Here is a 16,235-nt window from a genome sequence, read left to right on the forward strand (position 1 = left end):
AAGCGCTGCGCGCCTTCTCCTCTGTTTCCGGACCTCCCACCGCAAGCCTTCAGGACAGGTCCAGGAACAGAGGAGAAGGTGCGCTGCGCTTCCCCGCTGTCCCCGGAGATTTCCCTATGGGCTTTCGTCTTGCGAAGCAAGCCCATAGGGAAATTCGTCTTGCGAAGCCGCTAAAAATCGGAAAACCCTTTCGTCTTGCGGGTTTTTCGTTTAGCGAGGCATTCGTCTTGCGGGGCACCACTGTACACAATCACAGTCTGCATCACAGGGTTGAAATTAAAAGAGAAAAGCAATGGAAGCACATTGCCCTCATTGGAAAAATGTTATATGCCTGGACATCTCAATAAGAATTTAGTTAGCTCTGCATAATACTCAAGGGTGGGGAGGAACACTCTTCAATTTGCAAGTCTATGTGACACTCCTTCATCAAAATTAGCTTGGTGAATAAGTGAGTCAGTGTAAGATAAAGGTTAGAGTGCTGCTACTAGGAACCAGAAAGCCAGTGGTTTGCTAGATCTTGTGACCTGGTCTTGAAGGTCGCTGTGTGACCTAAGAATAATTCCTACCCCATAGCCTAACCTACCATACCAGGCTGTTGTGAAGATAATAAAAGACAGAGGCCCATGCACATCTCCATTAGCTGTGCACAGAAATAAAGGATAGAAATAATAAATATACTGCCATTTCAATGTTGTACTACGAACTAAAGCCCTATATAGGCTCATCCCCCACTTCTTCCTCTCTCCTATAGCTTGTACCTCCTCTACTAGTCCCACTGGCTACCAATGGACCAGTTTCCATAGAATACTTATGATATTATACATACATAAGAAAGCAGTGACCAAAACTAAGACAACACCAAGGATAAGTGACAGAACAGGGGCGCACGCACAAAAACTGGCTGAACTTAGTAACTGAATGAACTATCACTTGGGTACCATGTAAACTAAATAATCAAGATTTCAATATAGCCAATCTGATATGTTAAAGTTGTAATTATTTGCTTTGTAAGTAATTAAAGTGAATTTCCCAATTTCCCCAGCAGTAGGATTTCTATTCATAAAGCACGCACACCACTTCAAGTTTTATTTCAAAGTCTGACATCCCCTGTTAATGAGCCTTTTACAACAATTTCAAAAGCTATTACGTTTACACACCTCTTCCTCTGCTTACAATTACTAGGCCATTCTAAAGGTTGGAATTAAATGTTATGCTTCACTGAGAGAAAATAGAATCCTAAATCACCAATCCGTGTATAATTGTTCATTTCCCCCACGTGTGGTCACAGACTTTCAGTTCAACTGGGTCATTACTTCAGACTTTCTCCACTTTAGATCCATGTTAAGTTTGTAGCTCATTTTTGTAATTCTAACCTTTTACATTTCACATTTCTTAGCTCCTAAAATGACAGGTTTTATTCTCAACTTTGAGCACACTATTCATAACACCCTATACGACAACTATGCTAATAGAAGCTTTCATGGACATAGGGCAACAATTCATTTGTTTACTCCTTTGGACCAGTACTTTGAAGTACTAATGTGGTCACTGGTTCTGAAAGAGTGTCAATATTACAATCAATGCCAATTTTTGACACACATGACCAACTGGCTTGGTTGGAGAATCAAGTTAAAATAGTACTAGCAAGAATTTCTTGTGGTTCTATAATCAGTTTATTACTTCCTGAATTCATATTGTGACAATTTACTACATAATATTTCTGGCCACATACTATACTGTGTTTCCAATACTTAATCCTCATACTTTTATTTGCCAAAGCAAGAAAAGAAGAAAACTTTCAAATCATCAAATCACTGAAGTCAGTTCTTGGTATCCCTTTTTATATACCAGAAACTTGCAATATATGAAAGGAATCCCTGGCTTTCAAACTCTTGCATTTTTTATTTATTTAAAGCAAGTGAATTCCATTATAAAGACAGACTGTCAAACCACTGAACTGAACTCCAGTGTAAAAATTTTCCAGGACTGAAGAAAAACCTCTAATTTTAGGGCAGGGGTGGCTACCTGTCTACTTGTAGCTCTCTAGATGTCACTGAACTACAAGACGCAATAGCCCCAGGCGGTATGATAAATGGTTTAGCAACACTGAGACTCTGGACATGAGTTAATAGCACTGCTCTATGTCTCCGATTCACATATTGCCTGAAATATTGCCTGCTCAATGAACTATCATGATAGGCCACCTGAAAGATTAAAACAGCTTAGTGAAGCAACTGTTTCAGCACTGCACATATTCAGAACTACCTAAATATTTACAGAATTATTTCAAGAGGACAAAGCCAAAGAACAGGTCCTAGAAAAGAGGCCTGCTCTTTACATTCCAGAAATCTGAAGATCAACCCACTGAACCCAATTATAGCTAAAGAACACAGCACTAAACGAATACAGTGGAAAGCAGTCAATTGTCTGAAAAAATTAACATTCACTTCTAGCTTCAGCAGTATTTATACTCTCAATACTGGGCCGGGGGTGGAGGTGAGGTACACTACTTCACCATAGACAAGAGGGGCAATGAAAGTATTTCCAAGGTCGGAGCCTATGCAGAAGAGAGACTCGTCACGCCATAAATAAGCAATTCATCCAGAGAAGTGACAATCCGGAGCAATTCTTACCAGCTTCCCCCCTTTCCCCTAACAACGCTCCCTCCCACGCCAATTCCCCCACAAACTGCGACGTGGCTCGCTTCTGTTGGCTGCGAAGCGACTCGTGCAATGACGAGTTGGAAACCAGGCTGAAGTCCACCAAGAAACCATCTGCTTAATTTCTTTTATTTTCTTTCTCTATTTTTTATTTTGATTTTTTGAACAGGGAAAACTGGGTAGAGTCAGGGACGCTACTGTGTTCCTCTCCGAAGAGAGCCAGCAAAGGGCGAGGGGGGGGGGGAGAGAGGCAGGCGATCCCTCGCGCTTGGAGGGCGAACTCCTTCCACCGAGCGAGAGAGAGAAGGGGAGGCAGAAGCAGCAGCGGCAGCCTAACCTCGTGTCGATTCCTGGATGGGGTGGAGACGGAAAGCGGAAGAGGGAGACGCCGGAGGGGAAACCCCCCACCCACCCCACCCCCCCAGCCTCGCTTCCCTCTCCCTCCCCACGTCGCAGGCGGCTTTCCCTCCCCGCCAAGACGAGGAAGCAGCGCCCTCTCCCTCACCGACCGAAGGGAAAGCCCCCTCGACTCCCGAAAGAAGAGAAGGGGGAAGCGGGCAGCTGGGGAGGAGGGGGGGGGGCGCCATATTTTACGGCGCTGCTTTCTGCCGCCCAAACCCCATTTCGAAGAGACTCCTCGCCCGGAGGGGGGGCAGGAGAAAGAAGCTCACCGCCTCCTTCGCCCATCGGGGAGGCGAGAAGAGACGCGGGGGAAGCCGAGGGGGGAGTTCGTTCCCGCTCGCCTTCGGAGCAGGAGACGGGAGGAGGAGGAGGAGGAGGAAGCCGGTCCTCGAAGCGAGGCGCGTGGGGCGGGGAAGAGGAGGCGCCGGGCGGCGGGACGGGCAGGGCGGCGGGCTGAGGTGAGCCGCGGGGAGAGGGGAAGGGCAGGGAGCGGGACGCCGCGGTCACGGGGCGGCGTCGGGACTGGCCCTGTTCCGCCGCCGGCCAGGGCGCCTGGCGCTCTCCTTGCTCACCTTCCTGCCGCCTCCGGCGAGCGCGGCGCTGCCGCCCGAGTACATGTAGTAGGCGATGCCCAGCACCCAGAGGAAAGCGAAGCAGAGCATCAGCCGAGACCGGCGCCGCATTCTCCCGCCCGCCCAGTGCTGCAGCAGCGGCACCAGCCGCCGCCAGGCCAGCAGGAAACGGGCAGCAGGCGCCGCCGCCGCTACCTCCGCTGCCGCTGCCGCCGCCGCGCAGGGTCAGGGGGCAGAGGGCGACGGCCCACCCCTTAGCCAATCGCGAGCCGGCCTGCCCCGCGAGGGGCGGGGCCAGGCGCGTCGCCATGGTTGCAGCACGCTAAGCCTCCTGGGGTCCCTCCCATCGAGGCACGGCGGGGGGGGGGGCTCGCGCGGCCTAAGCGCGTAGTGGGAGGGGGGGGAGGGGTCCTCCTCCGGCGAGACGGACCGGAGATCTGAGGAGGAGGTGGAGGAGCAGCAGCGGGTCTCTCCTGCTGGCGCTGCTTCTTTTATGCCCAGCTCCTCCTGCAAACGGGGAGCTCAGCACAGGCAGGAGGAGGAGCCGGCTGGGAAGGGCTGAGTGATCTCGGGAGACCCCCGGCGACGCTGTGCGGGTCACCTCGGAGGGCAAATCGGAGCAAAATCGCGAGCTGTCTACCAGAGCAGCGACGGGAAATGGCGCGCAGGGCAGCCCAATGCATGGTTTAAGTTCAGTGGGGGCTTACCCCGGAGTAAGTGCGCTTACTTGGGTGTAAGCGGCATCGGTCTCACTTGCAAGGAAACGTGCCTAGGATTGCACCGCTCGAACTGTGCAGAGCTGATTTCAAATGGCTTGTTATGCCTATGTAACTGCACGGGGTCAGTGGGCTCTTCGTGCAGGCTGCCTGACATTTGGCATATCTGAATAACGGAAAGCCTGAAACTTAAATGCTCTTTGCATTAAATATGCCACTCTTACAAGCTGGGGGGGGGAGCAAATGGCTTTCCGATTATAAATAAGAATTAATGGGGAGAATGAAACGAATGCAGTTCAAGTGAATGGAAATTGAAACAAATTCATTGCAAATGAATGGGAAAAAACAGTTGGAATTTCTTAAATTAAAACAAATGGGAAACTTCTTTGCATACCCATATTACCCAAGCAAGACTACTGGCCTATACACCCATCATTCATCATACTGTACTGTGTCAGGTGTGTGTGTGTGTGCCACCCAGAGTGGCTGGGGAGGCCCGGCCAGATGGGCAGGGTATAAGTAATATATCATCATCATCATCATCATCATCACCTTCCCAGGAAGCTCTGGCTACAGATCAAATCCAGGTCTTCCTATATGTTAAGACTGTGCCTTTCCACAAACTTACATATGGCTAGGGACAAAGGGGGCTGGCCTGGGCTAAATCTCTGGGCGTCTATAAGGGCCCATTTACAATCTGTCTGTGGCTATGTGACCAGGAGTTTCTTTCTTGAGCATGGAAGATAGGTCTGGCCATTCTTTCTTTATTCTGAAAGACAATCAGCTTTTGGTCCTGCCTCTCCTTGATATTTTCCATTTCAAATGGTTAATAGAACCACTTGTAACTAATAACTTGAACTTGAGTTTGCATACCTCCCAATCAATTTTTCTTCTTGTGCTGTGTCTTGTTAGTCCTTGGCCTCAGGCTCACAATCTATTTCTTTTTTTAGTGATTTGTAAGCAATCCTGGGAGCCTATTTTGACTGAAGAACAGAATATATACAGTGCTATTTTTCTAGAAGATGAGTTGCTGGAACTCAACATGAACGCCTTCATTGTTATCTTGTAATGGCAATGTTGTCCACCTGAGAGGTGCCAGAACTGAGTTCTGGCTGTAAAAAAGCCCTGGAGATATATGTATCACACACCCTCTAAAACCATGTATCTGTCATGGAAAGATATGACATCTGAAATATATGAGAATTTAGCTCAGTAGCACCCAAGTTTCTTAAAATGCTCACTTCCAAGAGACAAAGGGTGGGAAAGCATTAGAAGAAATGCTAGCCCTTCATTGTCTTTACTCACAAGGGGGTGAGAGAACTTGTCCCTGTTGCTGAGGCAACTGGCCTTTGCTATGCTGAATTTGTGGGCTATTAAATCACCTGGGCAGTGCAACAATTGGGGGACCTCAGCTCAGTTGCTTAGGCAAAATGGGGAAATCCAAACAATTCAATGCACTGCACTGGCTACCATTCTGGCTACATTCCTTTTTAATGGAAGCATGTGTGAATTGGAGTAAGACATGAATAGGCAGCAGTACTATGTAACAGGAACAATCCTGAAGGTAACAGGCTAGTTTAGCAGGTATTGAGCAGCCTCGCTTAGGAAGCCCAGGTAGAACGGTGGGGCCAGCTTATGCCTCTTCCCCTGCCCCGAACACACCGGTTTTGCCTCACAGCTTCAGAATACAGCTGCTGGAGACCAGAGGAGAGCAGAGTCGTCTTGTGCTTGGATTCTGCTTGTGAGATAAGGGGGAGATAAGGCATGAGGCAGAGAGGGAGGGTCCCATACACCTTGGCTCTGCACCTCCTTCAATCAGGACCCCCCCCCCCCCGTGACAGGGCACATTTTGACTTACCGTAAATGTAGGGATCTGCCACAGCTGTTGTCATGCCCTCTGTTAATTTGGCTCTCACCTAACAGAAAATGGACTTTGGAGAGGAGTGATCCATTTTCTCTGGTTAGCAATCCTGGATTTTTATGTTTTCATAACAATAGGCCATGCCTTGGAGTGATGCCTCTGAAAGTCAAAGCATGACCTGAATAGTAAATCAAGTTATTCTTTCTTTTTCCAGTCACTTAATGTTTTTTAACTCACTGTTCTTCTCGAGAGTGGGAAAGCATCCCTGGACCAATTGGAGCATTGGAGCTTATCACTCTAGTAGGTCTCTTAACACGAGATGTTAATAAAAATAAAGGAAACATTTTCCGCCTGACTGGAATTTTGGTGAGATCACAGCACTCATTGCTGGATTGCTGCAATGTTTCTTTCCTTTTTCTCTCTCCCCCTACCCCCGCCTACTTTTTACGGTGTTTTTTTCTTGGCTCAGTAGCCTGCCTGCATGTCCTGTTCTTTAGCTGACAAAAACAAAAAGTGGAGGAGCGGTAAGGAAATGAAACAGAATGGGCAGTGGATAAACTGGAATCTAAAAGTCTTGGGCAAATAAAGGGGTTTTGCCCAACATCAAAATGCCAGCTCTTCTGACAGCATTAAGGGCCACAACAAAATCACTGCAGTCACCTGGGGGATCTCATGGACCAGAAGCGCAGCTTCTGTCATCAAGGAGTCCAAGGAGTCGTGCATTCAGTGTAGTGAGCCCAACTCTAGGGAACTGCCTCTCAGCAGAAAACAGGCAGGCAGCATCCTTGCTGAGTTTCAGTCACCTGCTTAAAACTGTTTTATTTCAGGAGGGCTCAGCACTATGCATGTTGCTCTCTGATCTATGATATTTAATTTATGTTTTAAATTTTGTATATTTTTATTTTGTAAGCTGCTTTGGGATGGCGAAAAGCAGGTTATACATTTTAAAAATAAACAAGGGTTCAACTGATTCTCCACCCTCCCCTGGGCCCCAGCCTTACTCAACTCTGCTTCTTTCTGACACACACATAGAGGCAGCTCAAATCTCTGGTTCTTGCATTAGAGTTTGTGCCCTTAATCTTTTATATTGTAAACCACCCTGTGAACCTTGGATGAAGGGTGGTATAGTAATTTAATAATAATAATAATAATAATAATACCAACAACCAGATGTCTCTGTTTAGACATGCTCCCCAGTTGGGGAGGTGACAGATTGTGCAGTGGAGGTTTATTTTTAACACTAAAGGGAGTAGGTGGAAAATGAGAACAAAACCCTGACAGACCCACCTCACCCCCAAGCTCTGCTGCTTTAAGATTCTTTTCCACAGCCAGTTCATCCCTGGTATCCAAGCCATGCTGGTGAGGAAAGTCTCAAAGCACTGGATTACTGGTAAGATGTGAGGGAGAGGGCAGCTTTTGTCTCCATTCCTTAAAAGTGAACCCCTACTTAAGAAATGGGTTTATTTTAAAAACTTTCACCCATGTCTGGTTTGCTCCTAATAGTCCTAGTAAAAACAATTGCCCTGTTGTGGTTTATCTATATGACCTGTATCACTTTCTCAGCATACCTTCAGTGCCCCAGGGGAATCACACCACACTGAGCAACAACCATCCTTTTCATGCTAGGGAGCTCAAGATAATCAGTTGTTCAGATCCTGTCTTCCGTTCCTGTAACCTGAGTAGAGATATGGTTTAAATGTTGGAAACACTTGATAGCAATCTACATTTACCCCTTGAAGCTTAGCATTTGGTTGTTCCAAAGGCATCCATTGACCCTTTAAGAACACATCGACAAAGCAAAACACTCACTTAATGCAAGAAGAAAAAACAAACCTACCCTCATTTTAGGTAAGAAAAATAGAACAACTTCCATCCTTTTTCTTACATTCATCTAGATTAATGCCATTCATGGCAATGATGACTGCACTAATTGTTGGACCCATCCACCCCACATCTTCATGATAGCTGATGTAAAAGGATTACACACAATTTTTATGTGATGTTTATCATCTGTATAATCCAGGGGTCCAGATGTTATTGAACTCCAACCCACATCTGCTGCTGCCAGCATTTTCAATGATGAGAGCTGAGAGTTGTAGTTGAACAACATCAGGAGTGCAACCCCTGGTATAATCCATCGGGAAAATAATTCCTGTTGTTGCTTTTTGTTCTGTTGCTCTGCAGGTGTTCTTTTTTAATGTCTGGACACATTTTTCACTTTGATGTTTGTGGGGGAAATGAGCCCCCTTTCTGTCAGTTTGTCTTCAGTTTGCATTATATCAGGCAGAATTAAGTGCTATCTAAAAATTGTTACCTTGACAGGCCCGTAGGCTCCTCTGCTTTTATAATAGCAGCATGAGTTTCCCACCAAGGAGTCTCAACTTGACCTCTGCCAAAAGTTTTAAAGCCCTTGTTGTTTTTGAAGAGTTTGAGATATAGCCTTGAAAATGGATTGAATGTAATAGCAAGGTCAGCAGCATCCCTGATAAATGGGTCAGGCACTGAAGCCCCATACACTGTCTTGCCGCTGGACCGGTGATGCAATCCTTTCATCCACACAACCCCGAAAATGCACACACACAGATTCAGCAGATCTGATACTACAGCAAGACCTCAAAAATGTCTAAATTACATAGCCTGGGATTCCAGATTACTCAAGCAACATGGAATGCTGAAATGACACATACTACTTCATAGCCAAGCTACCCAGCCTCTCTTGTCTGTATCCAAAAAGAAGTGGGTAGAACTTGTATCCAGTGAAGATATACAGTAACAGTAAGCCCTGTGTGTAAACCAGGGATGGGAAACCAATGGCCTTCCATATATTGTTAGATGCCAATTCCCACCAGCCCTGGTCACCATGGCCAGGCTTTTTATTCAGCCAGAACTTATCGGAACCCAGTTCCAGCACCTCTCAGGTGGGTGCTGTTCTCATTATAAGAGAACAATGGAGGCGTTCATTGTGAGTTCAACATCTGTTACCATAGTGCAACAACATCTGGAGGACCTAGATGTAAATTAAGTAGTTCAATTGACGATGCCACCTGGAGTGTTCATGGTAAGGCAAGGCTTACATAAAAACAAAAACAGGAGAGCAGTTTGGTCCATTCCCAGTGCAGGTCCCATATTGCAAAGAAGATATGTAAAGGTTCTGAATACAATTAAGCGTTGTCTGTATCACTCTGCAGATACTTTTGGTTTGAAATGCACAGGAATACTTCCATTTTACAAGTCTGGAAATACAGATGTTACATCTCAATGCTTGAGTTATGCAATTCCTTGGGCGGCAGAGACAGTAGAATTGCACAGATAAACAACTGCTTCTCCCAAGGGGCCCTTGGAAAGTACTGGCTCTAATGCTTTGCTAAAAGCACTTGAAAATGTGTGTGTTTTGGGGGGGAGGGTTGATAGGAAACTACTTAGACTTAATTTGACAAAATCATCCACTTAAAGAGCAGGGGGAAGGGCAGAAGAAATTCAAATGGAAAATATACCTTATTTCAGTTTGGTAGAACAACAGCTCCCAGATAATTCCAATGTGTATATGTTTGTTCCAGAGTTGATGGCAATTACATGAAATAAACAACTCCAAAAATGGCAAATACTTTAAAACAATACGTACATAGAATAAGAGGCCATCTATCAGAAGAGAAAAGGAAGAGGATTTGGGGTTCTGGCGTTTGCTATGAAGCCAGTCAATTTTGTGAATGGCTGTGCTCTCACTTGAAATCTCAGATTACTTTTATTCATTAGAAATGCAAAATAGTTAGCAATAAGGGTGATAGGTCTAGAATGTGATTCCATTTTTGCCTGGTGCTCTGAGAAAAGTGCACATCAGGAAGTGCAACATCCATGTTGGTGAAACTCAGCGTCTGAGAGGCTAACAAAATCACCTTGTTTTATTGCTTCTTGGGCTTGGCATTTATCCAGAGAATGAGCCCGCAAAAGTATTCCCATTTGTGGTTAAACATACGTTAAAAAGGGTTACGTTATGTAGGCTTGCAGACATGGGGTAGCATTCATGTGTGGGGCTAGAGGCAAAAGTGGAAAGAGCAACAACTGTGAATTGCACCTTTGTACAACATCTAGTTTCTACATATATATTCTTCCACAGCCATCTCTCTTGTCTTTCATCCCAGCAAGGAAGAAGCCTGATCAGAGATCAAGGACACATTCCAGCCAAGCAAAACCACTGAAGAAGAATGCAGAGGTGGCAAGAGATGCGGTTATGGGAGGAGTGTGGCCTGGGGAAAGTTCCATGGAACTTTCCATAGAAAGATCGGGCAGGTTAAATTTGGTCCCCAACTCTGAGGTTTCCCTTGCCTGACCCCCAGACAGGCTTAGAGAGGTACCAGATATCCATGTTCACTGGATCCTGCCTTCTATCAACAGTCTAGCAGTGCTAGCTGACATCCAAGCCAGCTGACAATCCAAGACCTGCCCATAGCAGCCCAGTTACCATATATCATACAATCACATCTTTCCCCCCAGGGCTCCAATCTACCACCTCCAACATTCGTGCCATGTCAAGTTCTCCCAACCACTAATCAGCCAGATCCCATTGTCCCAGTTACCTGCCAGCAGTCTGGGGGAGGTGAAGCCAGGCAGACAGGTGAGTAAGCAGGAAATCCAGTGACCTGGGAAGCAGATCAACAAGTAAGAGCAGTCTGATAGCAAGTGGTCCCTGATCCAAGGACTGAGGGCAGATAACTGGTTTTCAGCCTTGCGGTATTATCACCAGCTAAACATCACAATGTATTGATATATCACAATGTCTGGAATAAGGGTGGAACTATGCAGAAGTAAACAAAGAATAAGGGGGTCTGGTCCCGGGGTTTGGTTCGAGACTCTCTGGGCCTTAAGATAGAACAATCTTTCTTCATATCCTCCTCCCCGTGCCTTCAGAGGAGGCTTTCCTGTGTATTCCATCATTAAGAACATAAGATGTTGCAGGATCAGGCCCACCTGGTCCAGCAATGTGTTCTCACAGCAGCCAGCCAGATGCCTATGGGAAGTGCAGAAGCAAGACCTTAGCTAGAGTTGAAATGACGTGGGAGCTCCCTTGATCAGCAGGCAGGCAGTTTTTCTGAAGTCACTTGGCCCGTAAACTTCCTTTTCAAAGAAAGAAAGCTGAATATGACACCACTTTAATAAACCAATGTTCCGCTTTGGAAAGCCAGATTCCATTTTCCTGAGCATGACTGCTGAGATGCAGATTTCTAGTGTTCCCTCTGCAATAAATGACTCAGTTGCTATTGGCTGCTAATCAAGATTAGTTTTGTCATTGCAAAAGTGGACTGTGTCTTAGTCAACGGAGGAGAAAGGACATGCTTCTCAGATGTGCTTCACTTATGTGCCAGTAGTTCAACCCTTAAATATGTTTAGCCCAGTGCGTGCCTTGAACGCTGCATATTTATCGGCACCTGTTTTGTGCAGCTTCGTATGTATGTCATTTCCAACCACAACCCTTGCACTTATACAAAGGAGGATGACAGTCATATTCACCCACATACAGTACCATTCAGCTCTGTGGGTGGCCTTGGATAAAACCACCCTTTCTTAGCTTGAATGTTATATATCCAAGTGTGGTTGTGAGTTAACAGTTGTTAGGCACACTGGGGACAGTTTATTTGTCCATATAACTTATTCTTCCCATATTTCACCCCCTCCATTTTTAACCCAGATTTAGTGTTTTTGCTGGGGTTTTCTCTTGTTGCGGTTTCCATGCAAATGGTAAATCCGGATTAACCAGAGAAATGATATGGGATAGCATTTTATTTGTATATATTTCTAAAAATATTTGTATACCGTTGTGCCATAAAAAATATACCAAACTGCCAGCAGCAATAAAAACATAAAACAGTACAATAAAAACTGTAAGCAAGTTAAAAGCAGACATAAATTAACTATTGCAGTATTATTAATTCTCTGCAGAGGCCCAGTAGAATATAAAAGTTTTCAGCAGGCATTTAAAAGTTGACACAGAAGGGTCCCACTGAATTCCCACTGGCAGGGTATTTCATGGGACTGGGCTGATGACACTAAAGGCCCAATTACTTCCAGACCCTCCAAGTGTCCCTATGAGAGTGTTGAGCCAAGCATGCAATTCCCAGGTCTCTCTAGTCTAGGCAAAGGTAGGGGTGGACAATGTGGTCCTTTTCCAGATGCTGTGGACTCCCATCAGCCCTAACCATCATGGCCAATTATAGAATCATAGAATTGAAGAGCTGGAAGGAACCACAAGAGTCATCTAGTCCTGCAATGCAGGATATTTTTTTTTGCCCAACGTGGGGTTCAAACCCAGGACCCTGAGATTAACAATCTCATGCTCTACCAACTGAGCTATCCATGGTGGTTCATGGCTGGGCATGATGGAAGCTGCAGTCCACAACATCTGCAGGTCACCTTGGTGGCCACCCCTGGAAAAGGCCATTTCTTCCCAAAACACAGAAATGTCATTGGCTCTTAGCTGCCTGAGAAAACAGTGATTGTATCATAACACATGGCATTTAAGGCCTTAGGAAAATAGCCCGAGGCAAGGGTGGATGAAATGCTATCATAAATTATCGCAAGAGGTGGCATTGCACAGGCCTATAAAGGAGAGCAGTAATGCTCTAGGAATTGCGACTGTGCCGTAAACATTTCTGAATTTGCCATTGTAATTTCCAGCCCTCCATCTCAAGTACCTGCCAAGGTTGTCTACTATGCATCATTTATTAGCAGGATGGAACTGGAGGAACACTGGTCATGTCAGAACAATAAAGGGCAACAGGAGTGCAAATGAAGCAAAGCTTCTCTCTGCCTGCCTTTGGCTGTGTATATCTCTCCAACCGTATTTTCTTTGTTACCATGAGTCCCAGTCCAGCAGCTACAGTTTGTGGGCTGTGCTGCACATGTGGGCTGCCACAGTCACTTCAATGGCCTACTGATGTGCTGCCCTGGGGGGCGGGGCTTAAACCAAACTTGATCCTCAATTAAAACCAAGTCGAGCTTTAATTCTTACTATTCTGCCGCATCCCCTCACCAGAGCAAAACCTGAAGCGCTATTGGAAAATCTAAGTAGACCCTGGACCAGAACTGGCAATGGGAGGTGGGGGAATGCAGTGGGGAGTCACCCAGAAAGAAACAGGGTTTTGGTTTAGAACAGCCCTCGAGAAGTTGTTGGACTAATGCTGTGGACATACACCTTCCATTTTAAGCATATTTATTTATTTGACAAAATTTATATACCATTTGATTGTAAAAAATAAATAAATGACAAACTCTGGTTTACAATATAAAACAAAACATTGACAACGGTTAATTAAAAAAAACAGTTTTAAGATTTATTAAAAATATTCAAAAGATGATCACAATGAACTGTATTTTAAAAACAACATCTATGTGTGTTACAGATAGGTAGCTGTGTTGGTCTGCCATAGTTAAAACAAAAAAAATATATAAAAAAAATTAAAAATTTCCTTCCAGTAGCACCTTAAAGACCAACTAAGTTAGTTCTAGGTATGAGCTTTCGTGTGCATGCACTTCTTCAGATGCACTTCCGGGAATACCGTGTATCTGAAGAAGTGTGCATGCACACGAAAGCTCATACCTAGAACTAACTTAGTTGGTCTTTAAGGTGCTACTGGAAGGAATTTATTTTTTATTTTTTTATTTTTTTTGTTTTATCTATGTGTGTGGATGCGCTTAAAGCCTATACTTCTCCCAATTAATCCTGATGTGTACGCCTCTCAGAGCCATAATTCCCAGCACCCTTAGCAAACAATAGTTCCCAGCATTATTTGGGGGAAGTCATGTGCTTTAAATGTTTCACCTGAGTGCTGCAGGTTAGCTATCCCACGTTTCGAATGAGAGTTTTGCTTTAAACAGTGATATTTTCAATGGTCCTAACCTGAATGAATCACGGGGATAGTCCTTATCTTCATATGTACTTCAAGGGTAAAATGAACTAACAGGTGGAGGGAGCAACATTACAGTAACAGGTTCCACCTCTGCCGTGTTGATCATTTCACCCTAGATCACAGACTCTCCAAGTGTCCCTATTTTCCAGGGATGTCCCTGATTGAGAGAAGCCGTTCCGGTTTATGATTTGATCCCACTTTTCCTTAGGATGTCCCATTTTCATTGGAGAAATGTTGGCGGGTATGGAGTTATATCAGACCTCCAAGCCATCTGAAGGCAATCCTGTATAGGGAAGGGTTTTTCCCCCCCGTGTTTAATGTGTTATTATGTTTTTATATGTGTTGGAAGCTGCCCAGAGTGGCTGGGGCAACCCAGTAAGATGTGTGGGGTATGAACAGTAAAATTATCATTATGGAATGGGATGTCCCTACTTTCATCAGAGAAATGTTAGAGGGTATGAGATCAGGGCTTGAGAGTCTGTGGGCTTCTAGATATTTGCAGTTAAACTCCAATTCCCATCAGCCCCTGCCAGCATAACTGGTGGTCAGGGATGATGGGAATTGAAGTCCAGCAATATTAAGGGGGACACAGGTCCCTCACCCCTACCCTAGCTGAACTTATGAAAAGCATTAATGTATGCCTTATGACTGGGTGGTCTTAGTTTCTTTTGAAGACGTTTTGGGTTTGTTGTTGCATCTGTCATCTTAGAACACATGAGGTCAGAGGATTTGCCCATCCAGTACTGTCTACTATCGACTACCAACATCTCAGGACCAGATCTTTCCCATCCCTTGTTTACCATCATTAAGTAAGAATGCCAGGGAATGAACTGAGGACCTTCAGCAGGCAATTGCATGCACTGGGAACCAGGAAAAAGGGCAGACAGACCTGCTCCTTCAAGCATAAAGATTAGAATCCACTGTAGATTTTAAATACTACTTAAAACACATTTATTTCATTCTTGCTGCATAGTAGTTACCAGTCATGCCTGAAACTTTAGTAGGTAGACCCATATAACTTGCTTCACCACATTTCTTTCATTATTCTTTTTATGTAAATCAGCACTCTAGTGTCAATCACATTTTAAAGTTTTCCCATATGAACTGGAATGGAACAGGTTTCAGAGGTGCGCTGAACTGACTGTAGGACTTTTATTAGCTTGAGCTCAAACCAGCCTGGAAGGACACAAAATATGGTATGGAACTGGCTGTTTTGTTTTTAATGAATAACTTAATTTCCTTGTCAAGTCCTCCATCATTAGACATTGTGAGTCTCTGAAAGGATCTCTGTAGTTTGATGTTGCTATTATTACTGCTCCCGGATGCAACACTTCCTCTGCTAATTATATCAAATAATGTTTACCTAGAAAGAGCTGGTTATTATCTCAGGAACTCTCTGAGCAATTACTGTAATCATCCACACAGAAGTTCAGTGGAAGGTCAAATTTATCCCGATAATTTAGAGGCAGCTCTAAAAGATCTCTCTCTCTCTCTTAATTCTTAGGTCCTTTTTGGAAGGAGGGGTCACAGTCCTGGTATGGTGTGACAGATAGCCAACAAGATGACCTCCAAATATTACTGAACTACAAGCCGAAGCAGTCTGCTAGATGGAGTGCAGTCACTATGCTACTTTCCTGGCAGGTGGAATATAGTTGCTTACCAGGAGGGGGACGGCTGAGGCAGCAGGGAGGTCAGCATGGTGCAAATGCATCCAACACTCCTGCTGGTGTGTTTGCACCCTGCCAACCTCCCCTTGCTCTCCTTCACAGGAAGGAAAAACAACCCACCTGCCGGAAAGCTAGCACAGAGGTTCTGCCCTACCTGGCAAGCCACTTTTGACTACAACTCCCATAATCCCTTGTCGTTGGTAATGCTGGCAGGGCTGTTGGAAGTTGGAGGTCCAACGACATCTTCAGGGCAACATGTTGGCTACCCCAGTGGCAAGAAATGAAATGCTATTTAAACCAATCGGAAAAATGGAGAGGATTGGTGCCATTGGCAGCAGAAGACTAGGAACAAACTAGCCCATTGGCTCAGGGGTAAAACAGAGGATGTGCAGGCCCAGCAAAGAGGATCATTGGAGCAAAATATATGACATTTCTCTCCTGACCATCATTTGCAGG

The 16,235-nt window shown here is 45.1% G+C and overlaps 1 protein-coding gene across 1 annotated transcript in view; it reads right to left on the minus strand.

The window, feature by feature from the left end:
• GALNT2 (polypeptide N-acetylgalactosaminyltransferase 2) overlaps positions 1 to 3,840 on the minus strand; it is a 70,006-nt gene extending 66,166 nt beyond the window's left edge. The window contains exon 1 of the mRNA XM_081855859.1: positions 3,635 to 3,840. Coding sequence (XP_081711985.1) covers positions 3,635 to 3,745 — 111 coding nt within the window. The 5' untranslated portion in view covers positions 3,746 to 3,840. The remainder of the gene's footprint in view (positions 1 to 3,634) is intronic.
• Between the last annotated feature and the right edge of the window lie 12,395 nt (positions 3,841 to 16,235).

This window comes from Podarcis erhardii (assembly GCF_964252035.2).
Source record: "Podarcis erhardii genome assembly, chromosome: 3".
Lineage (NCBI taxonomy): Eukaryota > Metazoa > Chordata > Lepidosauria > Squamata > Lacertidae > Podarcis > Podarcis erhardii.